The 26258-nt window shown below is 36.8% G+C and overlaps 1 protein-coding gene across 1 annotated transcript in view; it reads right to left on the bottom strand.

The window, feature by feature from the left end:
- The window catches only part of NRK (Nik related kinase), a 176110-nt gene that overhangs the window by 92728 nt on the left and 57124 nt on the right, over positions 1-26258 (bottom strand). The window contains 2 exon segments of the mRNA XM_032620963.1: positions 5380-5451; positions 6758-6814. Coding sequence (XP_032476854.1) covers positions 5380-5451; positions 6758-6814 — 129 coding nt within the window.

The following is a 26258-nucleotide window of genomic DNA, read 5'->3' as shown; positions in this document are numbered from 1 at the left end:
TTTGTTTATTTTTGTTTTTATTTCCTTTACTCTAGGAGGTGGGTCAAAAAGGATCTTGCTGTGATTTATGTCATAGAGTGTTCTGCCTATGTTTTCCTCTAAGTGTTTGAGAGTGTCGGCCTTACATTAGGTCTTTATTCCATTGTGAGTTTATTTTTGTGTATAGTGTTAGGGAGTGTTCTAATTTCATTCTTTTACACGTAGCTGTCCAGATTTCCCAGCATCACTTATTGAAGAGGCTGCCTTTTCTCCACTGTGTATTATTGCCTCCTTTATCAAAGATAAGGTGACCATATGTGCATGGGCTTATCTCTGGGGTTTCTATCCTTTTCCATTGATCTATATTTCTGTTTTTGTGCCAGTACCATACTGTCTTGATTACTGTAGCTTTGTAGTATAGTCTGATGTCAGGGAGACTAATTCCTCCAGCTCCATTTTTCTTTCTCAAGATTGTTTTGGCTATATGGGCTCATTTTGGTTTCCATACAAATTGTGAAAATTTTTGTTGTAGTTCTGTGAAAAATGCCATTGGTAGTTGGATAGGGATAGCACTGAATCTGTAGATTGCTTTGGGTAGTATAGTCATTTTCACAGTGTTGATTCTTCCAACCCAAGAACTTGGCATATCTCTCCATCTGTTTGTATCATCTTTAATTTTTTTCATCAGTGTCTTATTATTTTCTGCATACAGGTCTTTTGTCTCCTTAGGTAGGTTTATTCCTATATATTTTATTCTTTTTGTTGCAATGGTAAATGGGAGTGTTTTCTTAATTTCACTTTCAGATTTTTCATCATTAGTGTATAGGAATGCCAGAGACTTCTGGGCATTACTTTTGTATCCTGCTAGCTTACCAAATTCATTGATTAGCTCTAGTAGTTTTCTGGTAGCCTTTAGGATTCTCTATGTATAGTATCATGTCATCTGCAAACAGTGACAGCTTTACTTCTTCTTCTCTGATTTGAGTTCCTTTTCTTTTTCTTCTCTGATTTCTGTGGCTAAAACTTCCAAAACTATGTTGAATAATGGTGAGAATGGGCAACCTTGTCTTGTTCCTGATCTTAGTGGAAATGGTTTCAGTTTTTCACCTTTGAGAACAATGTTGGCTGTGGGTTTGTCATATATGGCCTTTATTATGTTGAGGTAGGTTGCCTCTATGCCTACTTTCTGGAGAGTTTTTATCATAAGTGGGTGTTGAATTTTGTCGAAAGCTTTTTCTGCATCTATTGAGATGATCATATGTTTTTTCTCCTTCAATTTGTTAATATGGTGTATCACATTGATTGATTTGAGTATATTGAAGAATCCTTGTATTCCTGGGATAAACCCCAATTGATCACGGTGTATGATCCTTTTAATGTGTTGTTGGATGCTGTTTGCTAGTATTTTGTTGAGGATTTTTGCATCTGTATTCAACAGAGATATTGGCCTGTAGTTTTGTTTCTTTCTGAAATCTTTGTCTGGTTTTGGTATCAGACTGATGGTGGCCTCGTAGAATGAGTTTGGGAGTGTTCCTCCCTCTGCTATAGTTTGGGTGAGTTTGAGAAGGATAGGTGTTAGCTCTTCTGTAAATGTTTGATAGAATTCACCTGTGAAGCTGTCTGGTCCTGGGCTCTTGCTTGTTGAAGATTTTTAATCACAGTCTCAATTTCAGTGCTTGTGATTGGTCTGTTCATATTTTCTGTTTCTTTCTGGTTCAGTCTCAGAAGGCTGTGCTTTTCTAAGAATTTGTGCATTTCTTCCAGGTTGCCCATTTTATTGGCATAGAGTTGCTTGTAGTAATCTCATGATCCTTTGTATTTCTGCAGTGTCATTTGTTACTTCTCCTTTTACATTTCTAATTCTGTTGATTTGAGTCTTCTCCATTTTTTTCTTGATGAGTCTGGCTAATGGTTTATCAATTTTGTTTATCTTCTCAAAGAACTGGCTTTTAGTTTTATTGATCTTTGTTATTGTTTCCTTCATTTCTTTTTCATTTATTTCGATATGATCTTTATGATTTCTTTCCTTCTGCTAACTTTTGTATTTTTTTGTTCTTCTTTCTCTAATTGCTTTAGCTGTACAGTTAGGTTATTTATTTGAGATGTTTCTTGTTTCTTAAGGTAGGATTTTATTGCTATAAACTCCCCTCTTAGAACTGCTTTTGCTGTATCCCGTTGGTTTTGGGTCCTCGTGTTTTCATTGTGATTTGTTTCTAGGTATTTTTTGATTTCCTCTTTGATTTATTCAGTGATCTCTTGGTTATTAAGTAAAGACTTTTAAATTAAAGATACAGTTAAACTCCTGTTCTTAAATCCAGTGAAAAATGATACCTTTGGTTTATTTTGGGCAATGAATTAGAACAGGGTCAACTGGCATTAAAAGCAATTAATGTGTGAACTTTTAACTATCTTTAGTTCTCCTCAGCATTTCCCTCAATTACCTTGACTTGAAGACCTGGAGGTAGGGGAAAATGCATCTCTAGAACATTTTTTAGCATTTCCCTAGGCTTTTCCAGTGGATTTATCCATAAACATTCAATTACTATAAAAAAATCTAGACACCTGTATGTCTTTGGGGGAGGGGATGGAGCCGTATTTCTCCAGTTGGAAACCCCAATGACAGTCTCTCTTTGTACATATTGTGTAATAAAGGCATGAATGAATAAAACAATCACTTGTAGCATGAGAATTATATGGAAGTTCAGGTTCCAGTTTCATCCCAGCCTCCCAAGGAAGCTTGGTTAATAAGTTTCCTTCGAATCTCCTTAACCTGTTTTCTACAAGGTAAAGATCGATCCTTGTGGCTTTCATTCTTGCCATGTAGGACCCTTAAACTTTCTGCCTCCCTTGTGATGTTGCCCTTCTTTGAAACTGTAACAATGTCTGCAATCATGTAGGAATAAACCTCAGAACCTAGCAATTCTTTATGTACAGGGGCACTCTCAGTTCCTAGCAAAGCACCAAGGTTCTGCTGAGAGAAATATGAACTCATAAAGAGTGCAATAAATAAGAATGAGATGATGGTGTGAGGATAAGAACTCAAAGAACAGGTTAAAAAGAAGCACAGGCTAGGTTGAGTCGTTTAACTTGTTTGGTAGTTTGATATCAAAGAGCTTCCTTTTCTTTTCTGGGTAAGAAATCTCATGTCCTCAGGCAGGAAGAGGAGAATGGCTCAGCTCTAGGCAGCTCTGTAGTTATTTAACCATACTTTTAACCTTGTTATAGGCAGGCCAAATATTCTGGTGCCATTTTACCTATGAGAAACCTGAAGCCTAGAGAGGTAAGACTACTTTTCTAAGTACTTCTTGGCTATTTAGTGGTAGACTTGGCATTTGAACTCATGTTTCTGGACTTCCACTTTATTGCTCTTTCCATAAACTCCTGACTTAATGAGATGTGTGTGCAAGTCACAAACTCTTTACCCCAAAGGATTCAGGGTGATTTAGAGATGCTAACTGGCTGATCACTTATTTTTCTTACTAAAATATATAATCAGAAGATACAAAGTTCCCAACTAGAAAAACTTTTAAGAGTGGGTTTCCCGTATAAATGTAAACTCCCCCAAAACCAATAGACCAAGATCAGATATGTTTGGAAAACATTAGTATGTTTGTCATTCTCAATTAACAGGAAGGTGAGCTTGTGAGAAACACATAAGTACATTATATCTATCAGGCCAAGTGGGTAATTTAAAACTGTCACATATATCCCAGTAATATGATGCTATAGCATTTCCTGGCTCAGGGCCAGTTGATCCCAGAGTGGCCTGAATATCCTGCTTTTTGTCAAGAAGAGGCAGCTCAAGGATGCCAAAACTTGCTTTCAAATTTCACCCAGTTCTAGAATCAAAATGTTTTTCCTTATAAAAAGAATATCAGAGAGGGTTTGGAGATGAACTTTAAATGAATTTATTAACACAAATGTTTGATGAAACCAAAATTGGTGAAACAATTTTCATATCTTACCTTCCATAGCTTTTTTTAAAAGAATGTGATCATTTTATTATTATTTTATTTATTTATTTTTGCTGCATTGGTTCTTCGTTGCTGCACACAGGCTTCCTCTAGTTGTGGTGAGCGGGGGCTACTCTTTGTTGTGGTATGCAGGCTTCTCATTGCGGTGGCTTCTCTTGTTGTGGAGCACGGGCTCTAGGAACGCGAGCTTCAGTAGTTATGGCACGTGGGCTCAGTAGTTGTGGCCCAAGGGCTCTAGAGCACAGGCTCAGTAGTTGTGGCACACGGGCTTAGTTGCTCCACGGCATGTGGGATCCTCCTAGACCAGGGATCGAACCTGTGTCCCCTGCATTGGCAGGTGGACTCTTAACCACTGCATCACCAGGGAAGTCCATTTCACAGATTCTTGATCAACCAAAGCATGTTATTAATCAGTACTGCCTGTTACTTTTGGATATGCTTTGTTTCCCAAGATACGCTGTAAACAAAACAGGAGCCCAGTACTTACTAAACCAATCATGAAACTCTTTACCAATACCTTCCTAATATAACTAGAACGTTCTTCTGGATGTGATTGTTAATGGAAAAGGTTATTTTAAATGAGCCTGAGAGCATTTATTAAGACACAAAAGGTTGAAAATATTTGACTACTAGATAGTTAACTGCAGGGCAGACAATTAAGAAAAAAATATATCAATTATATTGTAAGAGCAAAATTCTACATTTAGGCCCAGAGAATATTTTGATAGATCACTAACATCTAGATCACCAACATCTACTGAAAAAGAATTTCCTTTGCCAGAGCTTATTCTAGAGCAAGCAAATTATCAGAGTAATAGAGATTGCTTTGTAAAGCAGTTAAAAAGCTTCAAGTAGAAAGCACTTTCACACTCCTTCATGTATTCAAGTACTGTGTCAGATGTCTGAACACTCTTAGGCTGGGTAGCCTGTTGGTTTTCTGTCTGCTACTGGTCTCACACATACAAAAAAGTAGTCATCATTGTGCTCATATATGATGGCAATGTTTCTTAGAATCATAATGGGGGGAAAGCCAGTCAGTCCGGAATACCGTGTAAAAGGTGTAAAAAAGGACCTTGCCAAGGCCAGTTTTAGGCAAAATTCACTCTTGTTCGCATCATCTCTTTTGTTATTACTCAGTTAAAGGGCATAGAGCACTGTGAATTTACTCAGTCCTTCATCTGCTGTCAACGCTTACCTGTTCAGGGAACCATTTCTTCTAGGCCCTGCTTTCTGATAGCTGCTAGTGTTCACATATAATGAATGAAACTATGTGAATATGTTAAAAACATAAATATGTTATCACTTTTAGGCAAGAAAATTTTAGTGGTGGCCTTCTAAAGATAATGATACAACACAAAGGGACTTGTTTAACTTGAAAATTAAAGGAAAGACAGCTTGCGGGCTAATGAAGACTTTCAGTACTTACACTGTATCTCCACCCGACAGACTTTTGATATTTATTCACTCTCACTCGCCTCCCTATTTCAGGTAAAGGGGTCTGCAAAGCCAAGAACAAAATGTTATTAAATCCACTGGTACACTCTGAAAAGGATTTATTCTTAAGTGCTTTGTGCTCTTCTAGTACTAAATGGAAGAGTAACATAATATTATTCCTCTCTCAATTTTTACTAATAGTTTTAATAAAAAATCAGATTCTAATATATACAGAAACTTGGCACCAAATTCATAGTAAAAAATTTAACTGCCATTAATGGTATATTACAATTTGATGTTAGTAAAGTGCTATTTCCCCTAAAAAGTAAACAAGGTAATTGACACTATCTATGGGCTGAACATGAGTTTTAACTATTTCAAGTTAGAGTATCTGAAATGTAGATTGTGGGTCAAAGTCTCTCAAGTTAAAAAAAGGAAATAAGTATTTTAGAGAGTCTCACTCAAAAAGCGCCAGGTTGGAAGTCATGGTTTATAGGGCAAAATAAATCCACAAAACCTCAAAATTCATTGAAACTCACGTTGGTTTGCAACATTTGACATTTACTGGCAAAACAAAAAGCATGCAACTCTAAATAGTTTCAGCAATTCACTTCCTGCACAAATTGGAAAAGAAAAGTTTATGGCATTGATAACAACTCAGTCAACATGTACAATTTTTCAGATATAATATTTGAGAATTTTCCTTTAGGGTGTAGTGAAGTGAATATGTTTTGACCTTTGCTATGCTCATGCTAATATTATCTTGAGAAAGTGAGGCACTCATGCTAAAGAAAGAGGACAGAAATCAGGGCTTAACAAATTCTATGACAATATGTTATGAACCACGACACAGCTTTATGAATGTTAGCAGGAACAGTGCCAATTAAACTGTCTATCTTGGGCATCTGTCAGAAAATACATGAAAAATGTGCATCTCAGACAAGTTCTTTTCCTTCTACCTGTCAGTGAAAATCTAGTGTCCTCAACTCTCAAAACGAATGGTTGGGGAGGGAAAGAAATAATGATGAAACAGAGGATTAACACAACATTAGAGGAAATCGGCTTTTTACTATCCCTGGAAACAGATAATCAACTAAAAATAGACAGGAGTACAGCTATTTTTTCATTTTTACAGAATACTAAAATATATAGCACTTTCATTGTGAATAGAAGTTTTTTATGTGTAAATGTAATAAATAATAAAAATAATATACTGATAGAAATAATATTAAATTATAAATATAATAAATGCAGATTAAGATAATTATATATAACAATGATGGAAAAAACAAATACAATATTTTCTGAGCTGTTTATCACAAGACCATAGTCCACTAAGGGAACAGAATACAGATAGGAGGTAATATTACCTTACGAGCATTCATCACTTTAACAGCTGTAAGTGCACCAGTCTTTTCATGGAGTCCCTGAAACACAGGATAGTAATAAACATCAAATGCTGGCTATATAATCTAGCAATCAAGAAGTAAACAAAGTAAAAAATATTAAAATTAAATAAGGTTAAACATTGTAGCCTATTGTGAAATATAAAATATTATATAGAGATTAACTATAAGGTATTATGTAGAGAACAGAAATATTAAATTATGAACATTTTAAAGAAACCCCAACCATGTCACTCAAAAAATCAAGCAAATTTATGCAGTTTGCTTTTTATGTTTTGATTTGAGTAGTGGACATGATTGGCCATTTGAAGGCATTGCTTTCTTAGTATCTTTAATCTAGGTTTACATGGCACTGAAGCACCCAGATAAAAAGTAAAAATTTCAGACTGGAGATAGGGAAAAAGGAAATGTTTTATTGAACATTTTTCCAACTGATTATGTGGTGCTATGCAGACAGATATTTCTATTGAACACCTCTTCACATACTAAAAATGTTTTTTCCATAATGATCACAGATAAGAGTGATACATAATTAATTCAATGGCCTTTAAACCATTTAGTGTGCCCTCAATCATATGAACCAAAAATATTTATGAACAGGAGTTCTGAAAGATTCTTTCTTATTGAAAACACTCTGAGTTCTAAGTACTTGGACTTAGAAAATGTGAGTACAAGTTACAGGTTTATAATTTTCAAAAATGAACACAGAGGTTTGGAATAAGAGTTCTTGTTTTGTGGCTGGTGCCTTTTAAAATATTTCAAGCTGTAGTCATAGAAAAAAATCAGTCTGATATTGATATGAGTAAAGCTTGAACTTGAAACAGAATGCTTTTTATGATAGTTCTCCAGCAGATTTGATTCTTCAGCTGTACTGGGTTAGACAGTATCTCCACAGAATTCAGGTTCACCCATAACCTCATATTGTGATCTTCCTCGAAAATAGGGTCTTTGTAGTTGTTATCAAGTTAAATGAGGTCATACTGGATTACAATGGTCAATGACTAGTATGTTTATAAGAGAAAAGGGAGGGATATTTGCACACACACACACACACACACACACACAAAGGGAAGATGGTCATATGAAGATAGGAAAAAAGTGGAGTGATGCAGCTATGAGTCAAGAGATGCCAAGGATTGCTGGCAACCACTAGAAGCTAGGAAGAGGGAAGGAAGTATTCTTCCCTAGAGCCTTCAGAGGGAGAATGAATCTGCAGACTTGTAGTCTTGAGAACTATAAGAAAATAAATTTCTGTTTAAAGCCACCTACTTTGTAGATTTATTACTGCAACTGTAGTAAACTAATATAGGGGCAAAAAAAAGGACTGTCACTAGTCACAGATCTCATGTGAAAAACAGCCACATTTTTTAACTTATAGAATGATCAAATGACGGATGGTATTTCTGTATAATATTTTAAATATCTTGGGTAACCTGTCAAGTGAGTAACTATGCAAAAGATCGAGATTCCTTGATTTCAGGACAGTGATACTTAAATATATTGTTAGTTTGTTGTTAAACCTCTCTTATAAAGCATATGCTTCGAAGTATATGAATACTACTTTTAGATGATTCCTACAAGTTTTCTCATCAAAATAAAGCCAACTGATCAAAGAAGCTCAAAAGAAAAAGAATCCCACTCTACCATTACTATCAATGTTACATGCTACATGAGTGTCAAAACTCCATTTTATCCACTGATATGTTTGATAGGATTTAATCCCATACATTTAAGGTTACTTCAATCCTATTGATCAAGCCACTGTTTGTAAATGAAGCCATGTGTCAGAGATGGATCAGAAGACTTTCAAGGAAATACAGTAACTCTAGAAACACCAGCACTTTGATTTAACTCCAGTTCATGCCTAAGAACTAGCATTAAACAGCTATACTGGTTAGATTGTTGTAGCACTGATGGGGAATGGCATGGATTGTTGGTTTCACTTTATGGAGTCATGCCTGTGAGAGTCAGGTCAAGGTGTTTTGTGTTCAGTTGTGTCCTCCAAAAAAATATGCTGAAGTTCTAACCACTGGTACCTGTGGGTGTGACCTTTTCTGAAAATAGAGTCTTTGTAGATGTAATCAAGTTAAGATGAAGTCATACTCAATTAGAGATGGCCCTAAAGCCAATAACTAGTGACCTTATAAGAAGAGGAAAATTTAGACACAGATACCCAGGGAGAATGCCATGTGATGACAGAAGCAGAGATTGGACCAGTGTGTCTACAAGTCAAGGAAAACCAAGGATTGCTGGCAATCACCCAAAGCTAGAAGAGGCAAGGAAGTCTTCCTCCCTAGTGCCTTCAGAGGGAGAATGGCCCTACAGACACTTTGATTTTGGAATTCTAGCCTCCAGAATTGTGAGGGAATAAATTTCTTTTCTTTTAAGCCATCCAGTTTGTGGTAATTTGTTACAGCAGACCTAAGAAACTAGTACACAAGGCTAGAAGGATAGAAACTAAGCAAAGGAATAGGGCTGGACTTGGGATACAGTTCAGAAACTAATGATCAAGGTATAAGGAAATGTCTAGGATCAGGCGAGCAGTTTTGGGTGGAGCATGACAGCTACCAAAGACTAGAATTTTTAAAGGAAAGGAAAATGCTATAGGTTATTGACTGATCAGAGAAAAGTAATTAATATTTTAGATATTAACCCCTCATCAGATAGATGATTTGTAAATATTTTCTCTCATTCTGTAGGTTGCCTTTTCATTTTGCTGATTGTTTCTTTTGCTGTGCAGAAGATTTTTTGTTTGATGTAGTCCCACTTAAGTTTTTGATTTTGTTGCTTGTGCTTTTGGTGTCATATCCAAAAAATCCTTTCCAAGATCAACGTCAAGAAGATATTCCCCCTATGTTCTCTTCTTAGGAGCTTTACAACTCCAGGTTAAGTCCTTAGCCCATTTTGTGTTAATTTTTGTAAGTGGTGTAAGATAGGGGTCCAATTTCATTCTCTTGCATGTGGAAATTTAAATATGTTGGAGAGTCCCACATTTATTTACAGCTCTGGGAGAAAATATATATAAATATTTTAATCTATTTAGCCCCATCATGACGTAGAAAGTATTGTTTTTCTAATTATTCCCATAAACACTTTTTAGTCAAATTTTACTCACATCTGTGTGCACAAATACAGCATGCTGGAAACTGGTTCTCACACACCCTTTAGAGGAGTTAAAATGTTTACTTCCTTGATTCTAAGAGGTTTTTGTGAGCCAAAATACTATCCTGTGCAACACAAATATTCGGCTTGTTAGCAAAGGTATTAGCCATATATTGCATTATTTGATCTATGGTTAGTAAACCACAAAAGTTTTTAAAGTCTGGAATACACAGTCATCATACTCATGTCACATATTAGTGAGATAACTGAATATCTTTAAAAGGTGCCACCAATTGCCATAGAACAGAGAAAATCAACTTGGTTCCATCCTCATTATCTGGGATTTATTCTCTCACTTGAAAACTGCACAAAATTATTTTGACAGACAAGGAATCCTAATGTGGGGTTTATAAAACATGCTCACTGTGTCTATAGAGGAATTAAACCCCAGATCTTGGAACCATATATGGGGTTAATATGCCTAACCATTATGCAAGCTTCCATAGAAGTCTAGAATATCCAGATAATAGATAAATGGAAAACTGCTTCCTGTTAACTTAGTATTTCAGAGACTATCTTTTGTATCTGGACTTTTAGACTATTTTTATTTTAAATAATAATTTCAGACTTAGAGAACAGTTTCAAAGACAGTAAAAGAGTGTTCCTGTATATCCTTCACCCAGCTTCTTTTAATGTTAACATCTTATATGACCATGGCACAATTGTCAAAACTAAGAAATTAATATTGGTCTAATACTCTTAACTGCATTATAGTATTTATTAGGATTTCCTCAGTTTTTACACTAAAGTCCTTTTTGTAGGACTTGCACTGGGAACCTGCATTCCATTTAGCTGTCATATCTCCTTAGGCTCTTGCAATCTGTTACAGTTCCTTAGTCTACTTTTCTATTTTTCATGAACTTGAGACTTTTCAGGAATACTGGTCAAGTATTCTATAGACTGTCCCTCACTTTGGGTTTGTCTGATGTTTTCTCATGATTAGACTGAGGTCATGGGTTTGAGGAAAGAACACCACAGAGGTGAAGTGCCTTTCTCATTACATCATGTCAGGGGTAAATGGTATAACCATGACTTATCACTGGTGAAGTTAACCTAGATCACTTGGTTTAAGTGATGTCTGCCAGGTTTCTTTACTGTAAAGTTACTATTTGCCCCTTTCATACTCTATTCACTCTGTCAATCAGAAGTGATTGATGTTGCTTTTGAAGAGGGATAACACTATTCTTGAGCATTTATCTAAAGAACATAGAAGTCATCTTGAGATAAACAATATTTATTCAGTGGTGCCATCTTGTGGTTCACTGACTACATAGAAGCTGTTTTGTGATCTTAGCTGAAGGTCATGTTGTCATAAACAGATTGTCTCCCAAATGAGATGTTGAACCAGCACCAGCAAATTCAATTTCTAGAATGTGCCTTTTATCAATTACAATGTATGTTTTATGAAAATTTAAACACCATTTGTTGAAAACACACATAGAGAACGCTAAGAAAGGAGTTTGGCTTTGAATTCTAGATTGAATGTTAAATAATCTCACATTTCCCACTGGTCTTAGTGACAATTATACAGGAAAATCACAAGGAAAACCTTAAACTATAAATGTGGGTTTTTTGGGTCTGATTTTCCTACCATCAGTAATTCCAATAATATCATGCAGGAGGTACTAACTGCACTGGATTAGCAATGCTCCCTTAAATAGAGTTTGTGTGCAAAGAATGACCTTTTAATTCTCAAGCATCACAGAGCAAGAAGAATATTTTCCTAGCTCTCATTCCTACCATAAGAAAAGAAGCCTTCTCATATTTTTAAATTATTTTTTATTGGAGTATAGTTGTTTTACATTGTTGTGTTAGTTTCTGCTGTACAGCAAAGTGAATCAGCTATACGTATACATATATTCCCTCTTTTCTGGATTTCCTTCCCATTTAGGTCACCACATAGCACTGATTAGAGTTCCCTGTGCTATACAGTAGGTGCTCATTAGTTATCTATTTTATACATAGTAGTGTATATATGTCAATCCCAAACTCCTAATTCACCCACTCCCCTTTCCCCCCAGTATCCATACATCCATTCTACGTCTGTGTCTCTATTTCTGCTTTGCAAATAAGTTCATTGGTATCATTTTTCTAGATTCTATATATAAGCGATATTACACAATATTTCTTTTTCTCCTGACTTACTTCATTCTGTATGACAGTCTCTAGGTCGATACACATCTCTACAAATTGCACAATTTTGTTCCATTTTATGGCTGAGTAATATTCCACTGTATATATGTACCACATCTTCTTTTTTCCATTCTTCTGTTGACATACATTTAGGTTGCTTTCATGTCCTGGCTATTGTAAATAGTGCTGCAATGAACATTGGGGTGGATGTGTCTTTTTGAATTATGGTTTTCTCTGGGTAAATGCCCAGGAGTGGGATTGCTGGGTCATATGATAGTTCTACTTTTAGGTTTTTAAGGAACCTCTATGCTTTTATCCATAGTGGCTGTATCAATTTACATTCCCATCAACACTGCAGGAAGGTTCCCTTTTCTCCACACCCTTTCCAGCATTTATTGTTTGTAGATATTTTGATGGTGGCCATTCTGACCAGTGTCAGGTGATACCTCATTGTAGTTTTGATTTTAATTTCTCTAAAAATTAGTGATGTTGAGCATACTTTCATGTGTTTTTTTGGCCATCTGTATGTCTTCTTTGGAGAAATATCTATTTAGGTCTTCCACCCATTTTTTGATTGGGTTGTTTTTTTGATATTGAGCTGCATGAGCTATTTGTATACTTTGGAAATTAATCCGTGGTCAGTTGGTTTGTTTGCAAATATTTTCTCCAATTCTGAGGGTTGTCTTTTCATCTTGTTTATAGTTTCCTTTGGTGTGCAAAAGTTTTTAAGTTTCATTAGGTCCCATTTGTTTATTTTTGTTTTTATATTCATTACTCTAGGTGGTGGGTCAAAAAAGATCTTGCTGTGATTTATGTCAAAGTGTTCTGCCTATGTTTTCCTCTAAGAGTTTTATAGTGTCTGGCCTTACATTTAGGTCTTTAATCCATTTTGAGTTTATTTTTGTGCATAGTGTTAGGGAGTGTTCTAATTTTATTCTTTTATGTGTAGCTGTCCAGTGTTCCCAGCATCATTTATTGAAGAGGCTGTCTTTTCTCCATTGTATATTCGTGCCTCCTTTGTGAAAGATAAGGTGACCATATGTACGTGGGTTTATCTCTGGGCTTTCTATCCTGTTCCATTGATCTATATTTCTGCTTTTGTTCTGGTACCATACTGTCTTGATTACTGTAGCTTTGTAGGATAGTCTGAAGTCAGGGAGCCTGATTCCTCCAGCTCCATTTTTCTTTCTCAAGATTGCTTTGGCTATTTGGGGTCTTTTGGGTTTCCATACAAATTGTAAAATGTTTTGTTCTAATTTGGTGAAACATACCCTTGGTAATTTGATAGGGATTGAATTGAATCTGTAGATTGCTTTGTGTAGTATAGTCATTTTCATAATATTGATTCTTCCAATCCAAGAACATGGTATATCTCTCCATCTGTTTGTGTTGTCTTTAATTTCTTTCCTCAGTATTTTATAGTTTTCTGAGTACAGGTCTTTTGCCTCCTTATGTAGGTTTATTCCTGGGTATTTTATTCTTTTTGTTGTAACGGTAAATGGGATTGTTTCTTTAATATCTCTTTCTGATCTTTCATCGTTAGTATATAGGAATGCAAGAAATTTCTGTGCATTAATTTTGTATCCTGTTATTTTACCAAACTCATTGATGAGCTCTAGCAGCTTTCTGGTGGCATCTTTAGGATGCAAACAGTGACAGTTTTACTCCTTCTTTTCCAATTAGGACTTCTTTTTTTCTTTTTCTTCTCTGATTGCCATGGCTAGGACTTCCAAAACTATGTTGAATAAAAGTGGTGAGAGTGGACATTCTTGTCTTGTTCCTAATCTTAGAGGAAGTGCTTGCAGTTTTTCACCATTGAAAATGATGTTTCCTGTGGGTTTGTCATATATGGCCTTTATTATGTTGAGGTAGGTTGCCTCTATGCCCACTTTCTGGAGTGTTTTTATCATAAATGGGTGTTGAATTTTGTTGAAAGCTTTTTCTGCATCTACTCAGATGATCATATGGTTTTTATTCTTCAAGTTGTTAATATGGTGCATCACATTGATTGATTTGTGTATATTGAAGAATCCTTGCATCCCTGGGATAAATCCCACTTGATCAGGGTGTATGATCCTTTTAATGTGTTGTTGGATTCTGTTTGTTAGTATTTTGTTGAGAATTTTTGCATCTATGTACATCAATGATATTGGCCTGTAATTTTCTTTTTTGGTGATACCTTTTTCTGGTTTCATTATCACCATGATGGTGGTTTTGTAGAATGAGCTCAGGAGTGTTCCTCCCTCTGCAAATTTTTGGAAAAGTTTGAGAAGGATATGTGTTAGCTCTTCTCTAAATGTTTGATAGAATTCACCTGTGAAACCATCTGGTCCCAGACTTTTGTTTGTTGGAAGATTTTTAATCACAGTTTCAATTTCATTACTTGTGATTGGTCTATTCATATTTTCTATTTCTTCCTAGTTCAGGCTTGGAAGGTTGTACCTTTCTAAGAATTTGTCCATTTCTTTCAGGTTGTCCATTTTTTTTGCATATAGTTACTTCTAGTTGTCTCTTATGATCCTTTGTATTTTTGCAGTGTCAGTTTTAACTTCTTCTTTTTCATTTCTAATTTTGTTGATTTGAGTCCTCTCCTTTTTTTTTTGATGAGTCTGGCTAATGGTTTATCAATTTTGTTTATCTTCTCAAAGAACCAGTTTTTAGTTTCATTGAAATTTGCAATTGTTCTTTTCATTTCTATTTCATTTATTTCTGCTCTGATATTTATAATTTCTTTCCTTCTACTAACTTTGGGTTTTATTTGTTCTTTTCTCTAATTGCTTTTGGTGTAAGGTTAGGTTGTTTATTTGAGATTTTTCTTGTTTCTTGAGGTAGGATTATATTGCTATAAACTTCCTTCTTAGAACTGTTTTTGTTGCATCCCATAGGTTTTGTGTTGTCGTGTTTTCATTGTCATTTGTTTCTAAGTATTTTTTAATTTCCTCTTTGATTTCCTCACTGATCCACTGGTTATTTAGTAGTATATTGTTTAGCCTCCATGTGTTTATGTTTTTTACAGTTTTTTTTCTGTAATTGATTTCTAATATCATAGTGTTGTGGTCAGAAAAGATGCTTGATATGATTTCAATTTTCATAGATTTACTGAGGCTTGATTTGTGACCCAAGATGTGATCTATCCTGGAGACTGTTCTGTGTGCATTTGAGAAGAAAGTGTATTCTGCTGCTTTAGGATGGAATGTCCTATTAATATTAATTAAGTCTATCTGGTCTAATGTGTCATTTAAGGCTTGTGTTTCCTTATTAATTTTCTGTCTGGATCGTCTGTCCATTGGTGTAAGTGGAGTGTTAAAGTCCCCAACTATTATCGTGTTACTGTCAATTTCCCCTTTTATGGCTGTTAGCATTTGCCTTATGTATGGAGGTATTCCTATGTTGGGTGCTTAAATATTTACAATTGTTATATCTTCTTCTTGGATTTATCCCTTGATCATTATGTAGTGTCCTTCCTTGTCTCTTGTAATTGTCTTTATCTTAAAGTCTATTTTTCTGATATAAGTATGGCTACTTCAGCTTTCTTTTGATTTCCCTTTGTATGGAATATCTTTTTCTATCCCCTCACTTTCAGTCTGTATGTGTCCCTAGGTCTGAAGTGGGTCTCTTGTAGATAGCATATATATGAGTCTTGTTTTTGTATCCATTCAGCCAATCTGTGCCTTTTGGTTGGAGCCTTTAATCCATTTACATTTAAGGTAATTATCGATATGTATGTTCCTATTACCATTTTCTTAATTGTTTTGGGTTTGTTTTTGTAGGTCTTTTTCTTCTCTTGTGTTTCCCACCTAGAGAAGTTCCTTTAGCATTTGTTGTGGAGCTGGTTTGGTGGTGCTGAATTCTCTTAGCTTTTACTTTTCTGTAACGCTTTTGATTTCTCCATCGAATTTGAATGAGATCCTTGCTGAGTAGAGTAATCTTGGTTGTAGGTTTTTCCCTTTCATCACTTTAAATATATCTTGCCACTCCCTTCTGGCCTGCAGAGTTTCTGCTGAAAAATCTGCTGATAAGCTTATGGTGATTCCCTTGTATATTATTTGTTGCTTTTCCCTTGCTGCTTTTAATATTTTTTCTTTGTATTTAATTTTTGATAGTTTGATTAATATGTCTCAGCATGTTTCTCCTTGGATTTATCCTGTATGGGACTCTCTGCACTTCCTGGACTTGGGTGACTATTTCCTTTCCCATGTTAGGGAAGTTTTCAAGTATAATCTCTTCAGACCCTTTCTCTTTCTCTTCTTCTGGGACCCGTATAATTCAAATGTTGTTGCATTTAATGTTGTCCCAGAGGTCTCTGAGACTGTGCTCAATTCTTTGCATTCTTTTTTCTTTTTTCTGCTCTGCAACTGTTATTTCCACCATTCCATCTTCCAGCTTACTTATCCATTCTTCTGACTCAGTTATTCTGCTATTGATTCCTTCTATTGTATTTTTCGTTTCAGTTATTGTGTCGTTTATCACTGCTTGTTTGCTCTTTAGTTCTTCTAGGTCCTTGTTAAACATTTCTTGTATCTTCTTGATCTGTGCCTCCATTCTATTTCTGAGATCTTGGATCATCTTTACTATCATTATTGTGAATTCTTTTACAGGTAGCTTGCCTATTTCCTCTTCATTTGGTCTGGTGGGTTTTTTATCTTGTTCCTTCATCTGTAACATATTTTTATGTCTTCTCATTTTGTCTAACTTACTGCCTTTGTGTTCTCCTTTCTGCAGGCCACACGGTCATAGTTCCTCTTGTTTCTGGTGTCTGCCCCCAGGTGGGTGAGGTTGATCCAGGGGTTTGCATAGGCTTCCTGGTGGGAGGGACTGATGCCTGTGCTCTGGTGGGTGGAACTGAGTCTTGTCCCTCTGATGGGCAGGGCAGCTTCAGGTGGTGTGCTTTGGGGGGGTCTGTGAGCTTAGTACAAATTTAGGCGGCCTGTCTGCAGATGGGTAGGGCTGTGTTCCTGCCTTGCTGGTTGTTTGGCATGAGGCTTCCAGCACAGGAGCCATCTGGGTGGCCGTCTTGTCACAGAGACACCTGAGGGGTGGCCATCCTGTCATTGGCTCCTCCTCCAGGTGCAGTCTTCTGAGGGCCAGGCACTAGGTCTGAGGCATGCAGGGCTCTGGGTGCTCGGGCCTGGGGGGCTCCATCTCAGCTCCAGAGTGTAGTGTTAGTAAGCTCAGCTGGTGCCTGGGGTCTAGTTTATGTCTCAGATCTGAGTTTCACCCTCTCATATTTGAGTAACAGAAGATATGTAGTAACAATTGTTTGTAGCCATTCCTGACTCTAGGCTCAAGCCTATTGACATTTGGCACCAAATCACCTATATTTCCACCTCAGGCAACTGTCTGTCTTGTCAATAAGCTCATTTAATTTATTTAAGTTTAGTTATTAATAGATGAAGCTCATATGATATGATTTTAGGGGCAACAGAAGGTCAACTACTCAAAAAATCTCCCCCTCCAATTCACCTTACAACCCACTACAAAGTATAAAATCACTATTATGGCCTCAATTTTATTAAAGGAATGATACTCTCTGATCATTCAAATGTTAGCTGAGAAAGACACATTGATTTGTCATTAACATTTTAGCATGAGTTATAGGATCCGATTAAATAACTGCAAGATTGATAATGAACAGTTAAGTGGTGATGGAGGAAGGGAAGGGCTAGAGTCTGAGGAGTTCCAGGAGAGATTGCTCCTCAGCCATAATGAAGGTAGGAGGTGCCTAGAATGGGTAAAGGTGGCTGAGAAGGCATTCTCAAAGTGTGAGGGAGTAAAAAAAATGGGTGGCGGGGTGGAGAGATGAAGAGACAAAATGCAACAAGTCCAGTTTTACTGGAGAAATACACAGTATTTAAGATGTATTACCTGAAACAATTACAGAATGAAACCAAATACAAAGACTAGTTAACAACATGAACTCATTGGTCCCAAATATAGTCTAAGTACAGTTTAAAGGGTTCAAGAGACTAAATATATGATAAAACAAGAAGGTCTTAAATAAAGTCCTAAGAAACGTCCCTTACTAATTTATGATGGTACTATTTTCTAGGACTGTACTGCAAAATATAGTAATTAGGATAAACTTGTATTCTTTTTCCAGGACCATTTGAAATTATCCAGGAAAGAACATAAATTCCTCAATGTGTTGATTTCAATTTGGCAGTGATTTGTGTTCTTATTAATTAATTAATTTAGATAATCAAATAAACAGCATTATTTCATCTGCCTCCCCCAGGAAAAACAGAGTTTATTACTGTGCTGTTGCTCTTCAATGGCTCCAAGCTGAATATAAGCATTGTGAATCTGTCCTATGAACATAAAATGTGACATGTCCCTGAATTTAGGGCACTAGTTACCTATAAAACATTGTTAAAAGGTATATGTGTCTGCTTTAAACAAAAAACATTACAGGAAAATCTTTGTATACATAACAAAATAAATGAAGTAATGGCCATAAAAGAACTCTCTGGTTTACAAATGGACTTATACTAGCTTTCATTAAACACCAAACTCCTCAAATTTATTTTTGGAAAGTCAAATTACCACATTTCAGATTATTTCCAATTTGAGGGAATATATCAAAAGTAGTAAAGCAAGGTCAACTTGTAGATTGGGAATCCAGAATCAAACTATAGATTACCTAATGATTACAAAAGAAAATTACAAATTGTCAGTATCCTGGTCACTTGAAACTTAGCCTTATTGACTTCTAGCAGACCAACCAGTCCACCATACTTCTTTTTGGCCCACAGCATCTCAAGATTTCCATTTTTGTTTGATTGGCTTATCTTCTGCCTTTGGACCTATTCAGATGGTGATAAATAGCTATTCCACTTATTCAATATGATTTCTGTTAGGAAATCTAGAAGATAGATGTAGATATGGAAGGAAGAGTAGGGAGAAGGAAGGGTAGGGAGAAGGATAGTAGTAGAGCAGGGAACAGGTGACTGCCCCAGGCAGGGCCCAATCTTCTCAAATCTGTTATTATACAGAACCACATTGACAATGATAAATAAGATATATGGGTAAATTAATTACATGCAGACAATTACAATGGAAAAATAAATTAAGGCAATAAAGTCTAGTTCTCAAGCACATAATCATATCAAGGATTTAGTCATTCCATCAATAAACTCAGGTAAAAAATAAAAGTTCCTGAAATCTGGGAATATATGTCTTATATTTTGGTATCTCTAGTGCCTAGCACAACGGCTAGTATATAAGACCCTTTTAACGAATACTAGTTAAGTGAATGATGAATAGAGTAACTGGGAAGGCTTCCTGGAAGAGGTAGAATATCAATTGGACCATGAAGATGGCATAGCATTTGAACAGATTCTGAAGGGCAGGATGGACCCAGTGAGTGACACACCATGAACAAAGACTATGAGGTAATACAGATTATGAAGGCACAGCCACTGAAAAAGAAAAGAAAAGGAAAATGTGGGAGTGGCCATAAATAGAAGAGAGATGAAAAGGAGAGAATAAAAGAGTGCACCTGTTTTTGTAATGCCAGAAATTTCAGTGTAAATTTTTGAAAACTTAAATCTTGTTTAAAAGAGGACAGAAATGGTCACTGAGAAATTAGCCATTAGTAGCATAGTACTTTATGACTGGCTTTTGTTAGTTAATGGTCTAATGCAAAGCTCAGGGTGGTTAAAGCAATGAAAAACCAGCACTGAATTTCAGTAATGATCAATTTCTTGGGGATTACACATTTTAAACCATAACAAATGATTTAAAATAGCAGTTGTGACAGCTGTGTTGGAAAAATCCATCATTATGCAGCAGTTAATTACCACGTTTTTTTCCCCCGGAAAGAACACAAGACAGTCCTCGATGGCCTTGTAATTTTGATTAGGCTAAAAACTTTATTTTTAATAATGCAGTTAAGGAAACTGTTGTGGAAAGACTGCCAACTATTCGGCAGTTCTTACATAGTCCTTCTAGTTATTTACTTTGCGTTCTGTTGGCAAATCTAAACCACATAATCTCCAGGGCATTCTTTCTTTCTTTTCAATTGGTTTTGTGGTGGCAAAAGGCCACAAGGCACTCATTGCACTCATGTCCATTTGGTAACCTTGTTTTTCATTCACACAGTTTTGTCCTTCTAGTCATTTGTTTGGGTGCCAGCTTTCTCATAGCAAACAAACCAAGTGGGGCTTCAAGGCCACCAAGAGTGCAGCCCTAAACAGCATTGACTGAGTACTTCATGCTGTGCTGTGGAGGGATAAGACAACATGGCTAACAGGATAGTTTTTGTCAGCATTGTGTCTATGCAGAAAAACAAAGGCATGGGTCTCAAGAGAACTTTCAAAGGTTAGCAAGCCCATAACCCTGCCTCCAAGCAGGGACTTTCCTTAACCAATGTTTGAGATGGGGAGTAATGGTGGTTTGGTCCTTGTTTGAAAAGTCTTTTCCTTTGCTTCCTCTTTTAGTCTTCATCACTACCGACAAGCTCAATGATGCCAAAGGAACAGATGAATTTGGAGCAGTCAGGGTTTGGAGGTGTGGCCAAGATTGGAGAGGATCTAGCACAGACTGGTAGTAGTGGTGAGTGGGTAGAGTTGGGAGAGGTATAAGGGAACATGTTAATCACCCTACACCTCACTGCTTATCCATCAGGAAGATTTATTTACTCTAAAGATTGCCAAAGGAAGAGATGCAGTTTGTTAGGGGAGCTCCTTAAAGGAATTCCATAGACTTTAACTTTAGATTTGCTTTAAAATGTTGTAAGGAACTCACAGATGTGTAGATGTTTGAAAAGCACAATGTGATAATTGACAAGATTATTAAGACTCACAATTTTTATAACTCCCACAAAGCCTAGTACAGTGCTAGGACACAACAGCTGTGTTCATTAAATTTGATTGAGGGGAAATAGTTATTTAACTGACAAGGGGCACTAAAAAGACTCTTTGATTTGATATTTGCATGAGTACCCCATCATCACAAAAGTCTTGATACAACCAAATGTATAAAAGTTGGAAAATTCTTTTTGGATGTGACTTTCTCCTTTTGGAGAGAATTCAGAATAAGCAGGAGCAGATATTTCTGGCTTTGAGCATATGGAGCCTGGAGTTGAATAAATACTATTTTAACCTTGACACCTTAAGATAGAAAGCTTCCATAATCAAGTTGCTACAACTTGCAGAACTTGCAATTTTGGGGGAAACAGGAGATACACTTCCTTCAAGAATAGTAACAAACAGATTGTTGCTGGACTTTATATTTTTTATGACACAGTTGTCACTTCTAGGTCCCTATGAAGAAGTGTCGTATCTGTATAAATATATCATGAGATTTAATCTGCATTCATGTTGGTTCAGCAACATAAATGAAACTTACATTATAAGTTGGTACTTTATATTTCTGAGGCCTCATAAATTCCTTTTACCTAATTAGTCTATTTACCTATCCATCTCCACTATTAGACTGGCAGCTCTCTAAGGACAAATTTCCTCTCTGTATATCTTTATAGTCTAGCACAAAGCCTGGCATATCACCATCACACAGCAAATATGTGTTAAACTAAACCAAGTCAGTCTCCATATGGAGCTCTAAATAGGGGAGGACAACGCATGGGCAAAGGTGTGTATGTATGTGTGGGTGTGATGGTGGGGGAGTGTGCAGAGATATGCCAAATTATGTGGGCAAAGATTTGGAGAGAGACCAGAGTCCAATGTGCCTTATGATACACTGGGTTTTCTGACAAAGACTGAAATGCTGCAGTGAAGCAGGCTACTCCAGGAACTCAAAGACCGTTACTTGTCCATAGATGAATTTCATTTTTTGACCCTATAATCACCTTTGTGGTTCCACTCTGAGGCCACTCAAAGTTCCTCACAATTCTCTTTGGTCAGAGATCCTCAAGGGAGATGATATGTGCTAGTCAGAGGGCATGATCTTACATAAATAATAGAAGTACCAAGGCTCTTGCCAAATTGGTACAAGTTTGGTTTGTCAGGTGAAATTACCTAGTTCTTATCCATGCTTCCCTTAACCCATGGCTACTATTCCCAAAGCTTCTTCAGTAAAGATCTGCTGTTTATACCCCTTGTGGTTATATCTACTACAACTACATGAGACAGCGAGAGTTCCAAGTTCCTCACTTCTTTTTTTCTTTTTGTTAGCAAACCCCCAAATTACCCAAACCCTGGCTAAATGGAGCCAAATAATATGTACTGAAACAGAAATTTTGTAGCTAAAAAGCTACTAACCATCAGCATAATCCAACAGAATAATGTTTTTCCTCATCCAGAAATCTGGGACAGTCATAGCCATGCTTATTAGAACTGTGAAGGGAATCGGAAGAGGGCCTTCATGGTTTAGGTGCCTATGTAGCTTAGAAACTGCCCTGTAATTTGAGGCAGTTATGTGTGCTTATACAGCAGCTTCAAATGAGTTTTATTACCCTTGTTATTACTCCTGCAGGAAAAATAGGTCAAAATATGTAGCAACATCATTTGCAAATGGAGCTACTCTTTATTGTGCTACAGCATTCAAACAGCAAATTGCTCAAAATGGACAATAAAGATCAATGTTCTTGGCTGCAGGATACACACAACATTTGCTGGAAATAAATGAATAGCTACTAGTAGGCCACTAAGGGAAGCTCTCAACGCACTTCTATGTGGCAAGCACGTCAGTGTCCACGAGGGACAAAAGTATAAAGCCATTGAGTATTTGTGCTACAAATGGGTGACATCATGAAAACTTTGATGCTGGTCACAAACTCAGGTTTAAAGTCAGTCTGTAACTATGCTCATGCTGAGTAAACTGTGTAAGAACTCTGTGAGACTAGGGACCACACTATGTCAAATGCTCTGAAAACACTTCCAAACAGCTTTGTCTATAATATATAGTGAAATAATGATCAAGTGAGAGATGATGATTTAGTTCTCCATGTGTGAAGCTTCCCCACAGTGATATCTTCCCCCTCTGAAGGCCCAATACACTACAAAAATAAAGAAAGAACTCAGCTGCTAGAAGCCACTTTTGTATTCAGGTTTTTTTCCTCTCAGTTTCCATTTTCTTCCATTGCCGTATCCTTTTTTTCTTTAAGGTTTGTCTGGGCTTCACTATGGGGTAGTTGGTGAGGGCATGAGCAAGGGCAAAGGATGAACCCCTCTATAAGCAAACAGGCTTCAGCATACACTAGATAATGCTTCTTTGCAATGTCACAATGTTTTAATGCAGATTGCTGTCTTTATGCAATGCATGAATCAGTTAACACTCATGCAAAATGCATTCCATCTGCTCACACAGATGAAAGCTACAGTGTTTTCAATTCCATCAAATAGCACAGCTAGTTGAAAGAAAAAGACAGATGGGTAAGGAAAGAGACTCAACCAAAAGAAGCAGCTTTGCCTCAAAATCTACCCAATCAAAACAGGATCCTCAACTCTCCCAGGTCTGTCTACAGAGGTACAAACACAACACCCTCAGTATGAAGCTAAGGTGGAGAGGATGCTGATGCCTTAAAGAAAAAAAAGTCCTTAAAAACCTAATTGTCGGGCTTCCCTGGTGGCGCAGTGGTTGAAAGTCCGCCTGCTGATGCAGGGGACACGGGTTCGTGCCCTGGTCTGGGAGGATCCCACATGCCGTGGAGCGGCTAGGCCCGTGAGCCATGGCTGCTGAGCCTGCGCATCCGGAGCCTGTGCTCTGCAATGGGAGAGGCCACAACAGTGAGAGGCACAGGTACCGCATAAAACAAACAAACAAAACAAAACCTAATTGTCTCCATAATCTACAGCAGTGATTAGCAGTTCTCTAAGGCACCTTTGAAGCACCTATATTTGACAGGGATGGACACTAAGACTTAGGGAAATGCCAAGGAGAAGGGAAAATGGAAAAAGAAGGAGTAGTGGGGGAAGTGAGAGAACAGGCAGGGCATAGAAAAGATTGATAAAGGAGGTGAAGAGAGAAAAATGGTTTCCACAAAAGATAGGCCAAGAAACACCAACAGCTTTCAGGGTCTAATCAATGCTCTAAAGCATAGATGTGAAGAAATTAAAGGACATTTTCCACCAATATTAATTTGGTAATTTACCACTAACTCCCCATCTCTGCCAGCCTCAAAAAGTTTGGAGTCCTCATTCTAGCCCCTAAGATGACTTAAACATACATCTCATTGAACTGACCTTGAACTGACCTTTGTGGGCAATACTCCATGCCTTAGATGTTTACTCCCTTATTACTCCACTGATACCCCATTCCTTCAGGATCCTGCTCTGGACTTTCCAAAGTCAAAGCATTAGCTAACCTTCTCTTACTGATGTACTGGGAAGGTCTTGTCTAGTGACCTTCCTTCTCACCAAGGAACTACACGTGCATTTTAAGTAGAGCTGTCTGCTTTTTGCAGGGCCTTTTTAACTCAAAGGAATTATCTAGGCAAAGGGAATTTCAACACATTTTGGCAACTATAGTGCTGGATTTGCCAATAACAGGCTGTTTACATCAAGTCTGCAGAAATGAAATCTGAAGAGTGTGAAATCAACTAAAAGACTCGAAGTTAAACCCCTCAGTGCATCTCTCACAGTTGTGTGCAGACAGAAGTGGGTGGGGAGAAAGGATAGCGGGATATAGCCTCCCAAAAAATGCTGAGTTGAAAATTGTAACAGGATAAAAGGAGAATGGTGCTAGTACACAGGGAAATAAAAGTACAGGAAGATCTTAGATAAGGCTAATCAAAAGAGGAAAGCTACCGAGGCAAGTCAAATCTAGCAAGGCAATATGGAAGACTAAGAGGCTAAGGCAATAATAAGGCTGAATAATAAGGCTGAAAACATATATTTATGCCAAATACCTCATTATTTCAATAAAATCTGTGTGTGTGTTCACACACATGTGGGAGGAGCATTAGTGGGGAACAGTGTGTGCGTGTGCGTGTGCATGTGTGTGTGTGTGTGTGTGTGTGTGTAGCAATGACGACTCCTAGATTTGCAGGAAAGGAACAAAAGAGATCTAAAGGATCATGGGGGCGTATAGAAATAAACTTTGCCTTTTACACAATTTTGACTTTTTCCTATCCTCTTTCAAATAGTTTTGCCATTTTTTCCTGCTGTATTCTCTACCACTAGTCCCCCAGATTAGCAGCAGAGGCACAATTAAGCCCAAGACTTCCTTCCCAGTCTGATGCTCCTTTCACTCCTTCACACAACCTCCATATTTAAGGAATATTTATTAAATCCCACCTATATGCTAGACACCAGGCAATATATTATAAAAATTAGTTATAGTTTCTACTTTTAAATAATTTTCTAGATAGTAATAAAGGTACACAAACTACCAACATGAAGGAGAAAAAATGGCAACTTTTATAAGGGTGCACATGAAAACTTATGAGGTCCTTGAAAGTATCAGAATTATATTTAAGATTTTCCTATTGAAATATTTCACAAATCCAGACCAGCATTCCTGCAAATCAGTGAGATCCTATATATTTGACTATTTTCAAATTCCTAGTATATAACTGAAATCATACATAACAGCTACATTTTCTTAGGCCATAGGTTCTATATGGTCTCATATTGATGGCAATGCCACATATCACTGTTATAATTATAAGCTTCAGGGTGGATTCTTGATGAAATCCAATGGAGCAATCTGCTAATATTTAGAGGATATAAGGAAAAGAACTGATATAATAGGCTATTTGAATTTTTTGTTTTAATTTTTATTTGTAATGGAAGGAAGAGTTTAATCTGTAAAGATCCCTGTGAATTCAAATGCAGGCACAAATGTGCTACTTAAATATTATTTTAGCCAGATAAGTGTTTCTTTGAAAATGCTGAGACATTAAATAATAGAAATATGTTTGATGAGATTTATTTTCAGGGTGGGTTTGTGTAAGTCAGGGACTGTGGCCTAATTCTTAGTCTGGCATTAGGCCACTACGTTTAGGTGGCCTATATATAACCTTAGCAGGCTCATTTTGGCTAATAATCAGACCTTTCAAAAACATATATCAGTTTTCCCAGCACCACTTATTGAAGAGGCTGTCTTTTCTCTATTGTATACTCTTGCTTCCTTTATCAAAGATAAGGTGAGCATATGTGCATGGTTTTATCTCTGGGCTTTCTATCTTGTTTCATTGATCTACATTTCTGCTTTTGTGCTGGTACCATACTGTCTTGATTACTGTAGCTTTGTAGTATAGTCTGAAGTC

The sequence above is a fragment of the Phocoena sinus genome, chromosome X (assembly GCF_008692025.1).
Source record: "Phocoena sinus isolate mPhoSin1 chromosome X, mPhoSin1.pri, whole genome shotgun sequence".
In the NCBI taxonomy this organism is placed as follows: domain Eukaryota; kingdom Metazoa; phylum Chordata; class Mammalia; order Artiodactyla; family Phocoenidae; genus Phocoena; species Phocoena sinus.
The sequence above is the reverse complement of the archived record's forward strand: the minus strand, read 5'-3'. Positions and strand labels throughout refer to the sequence as shown.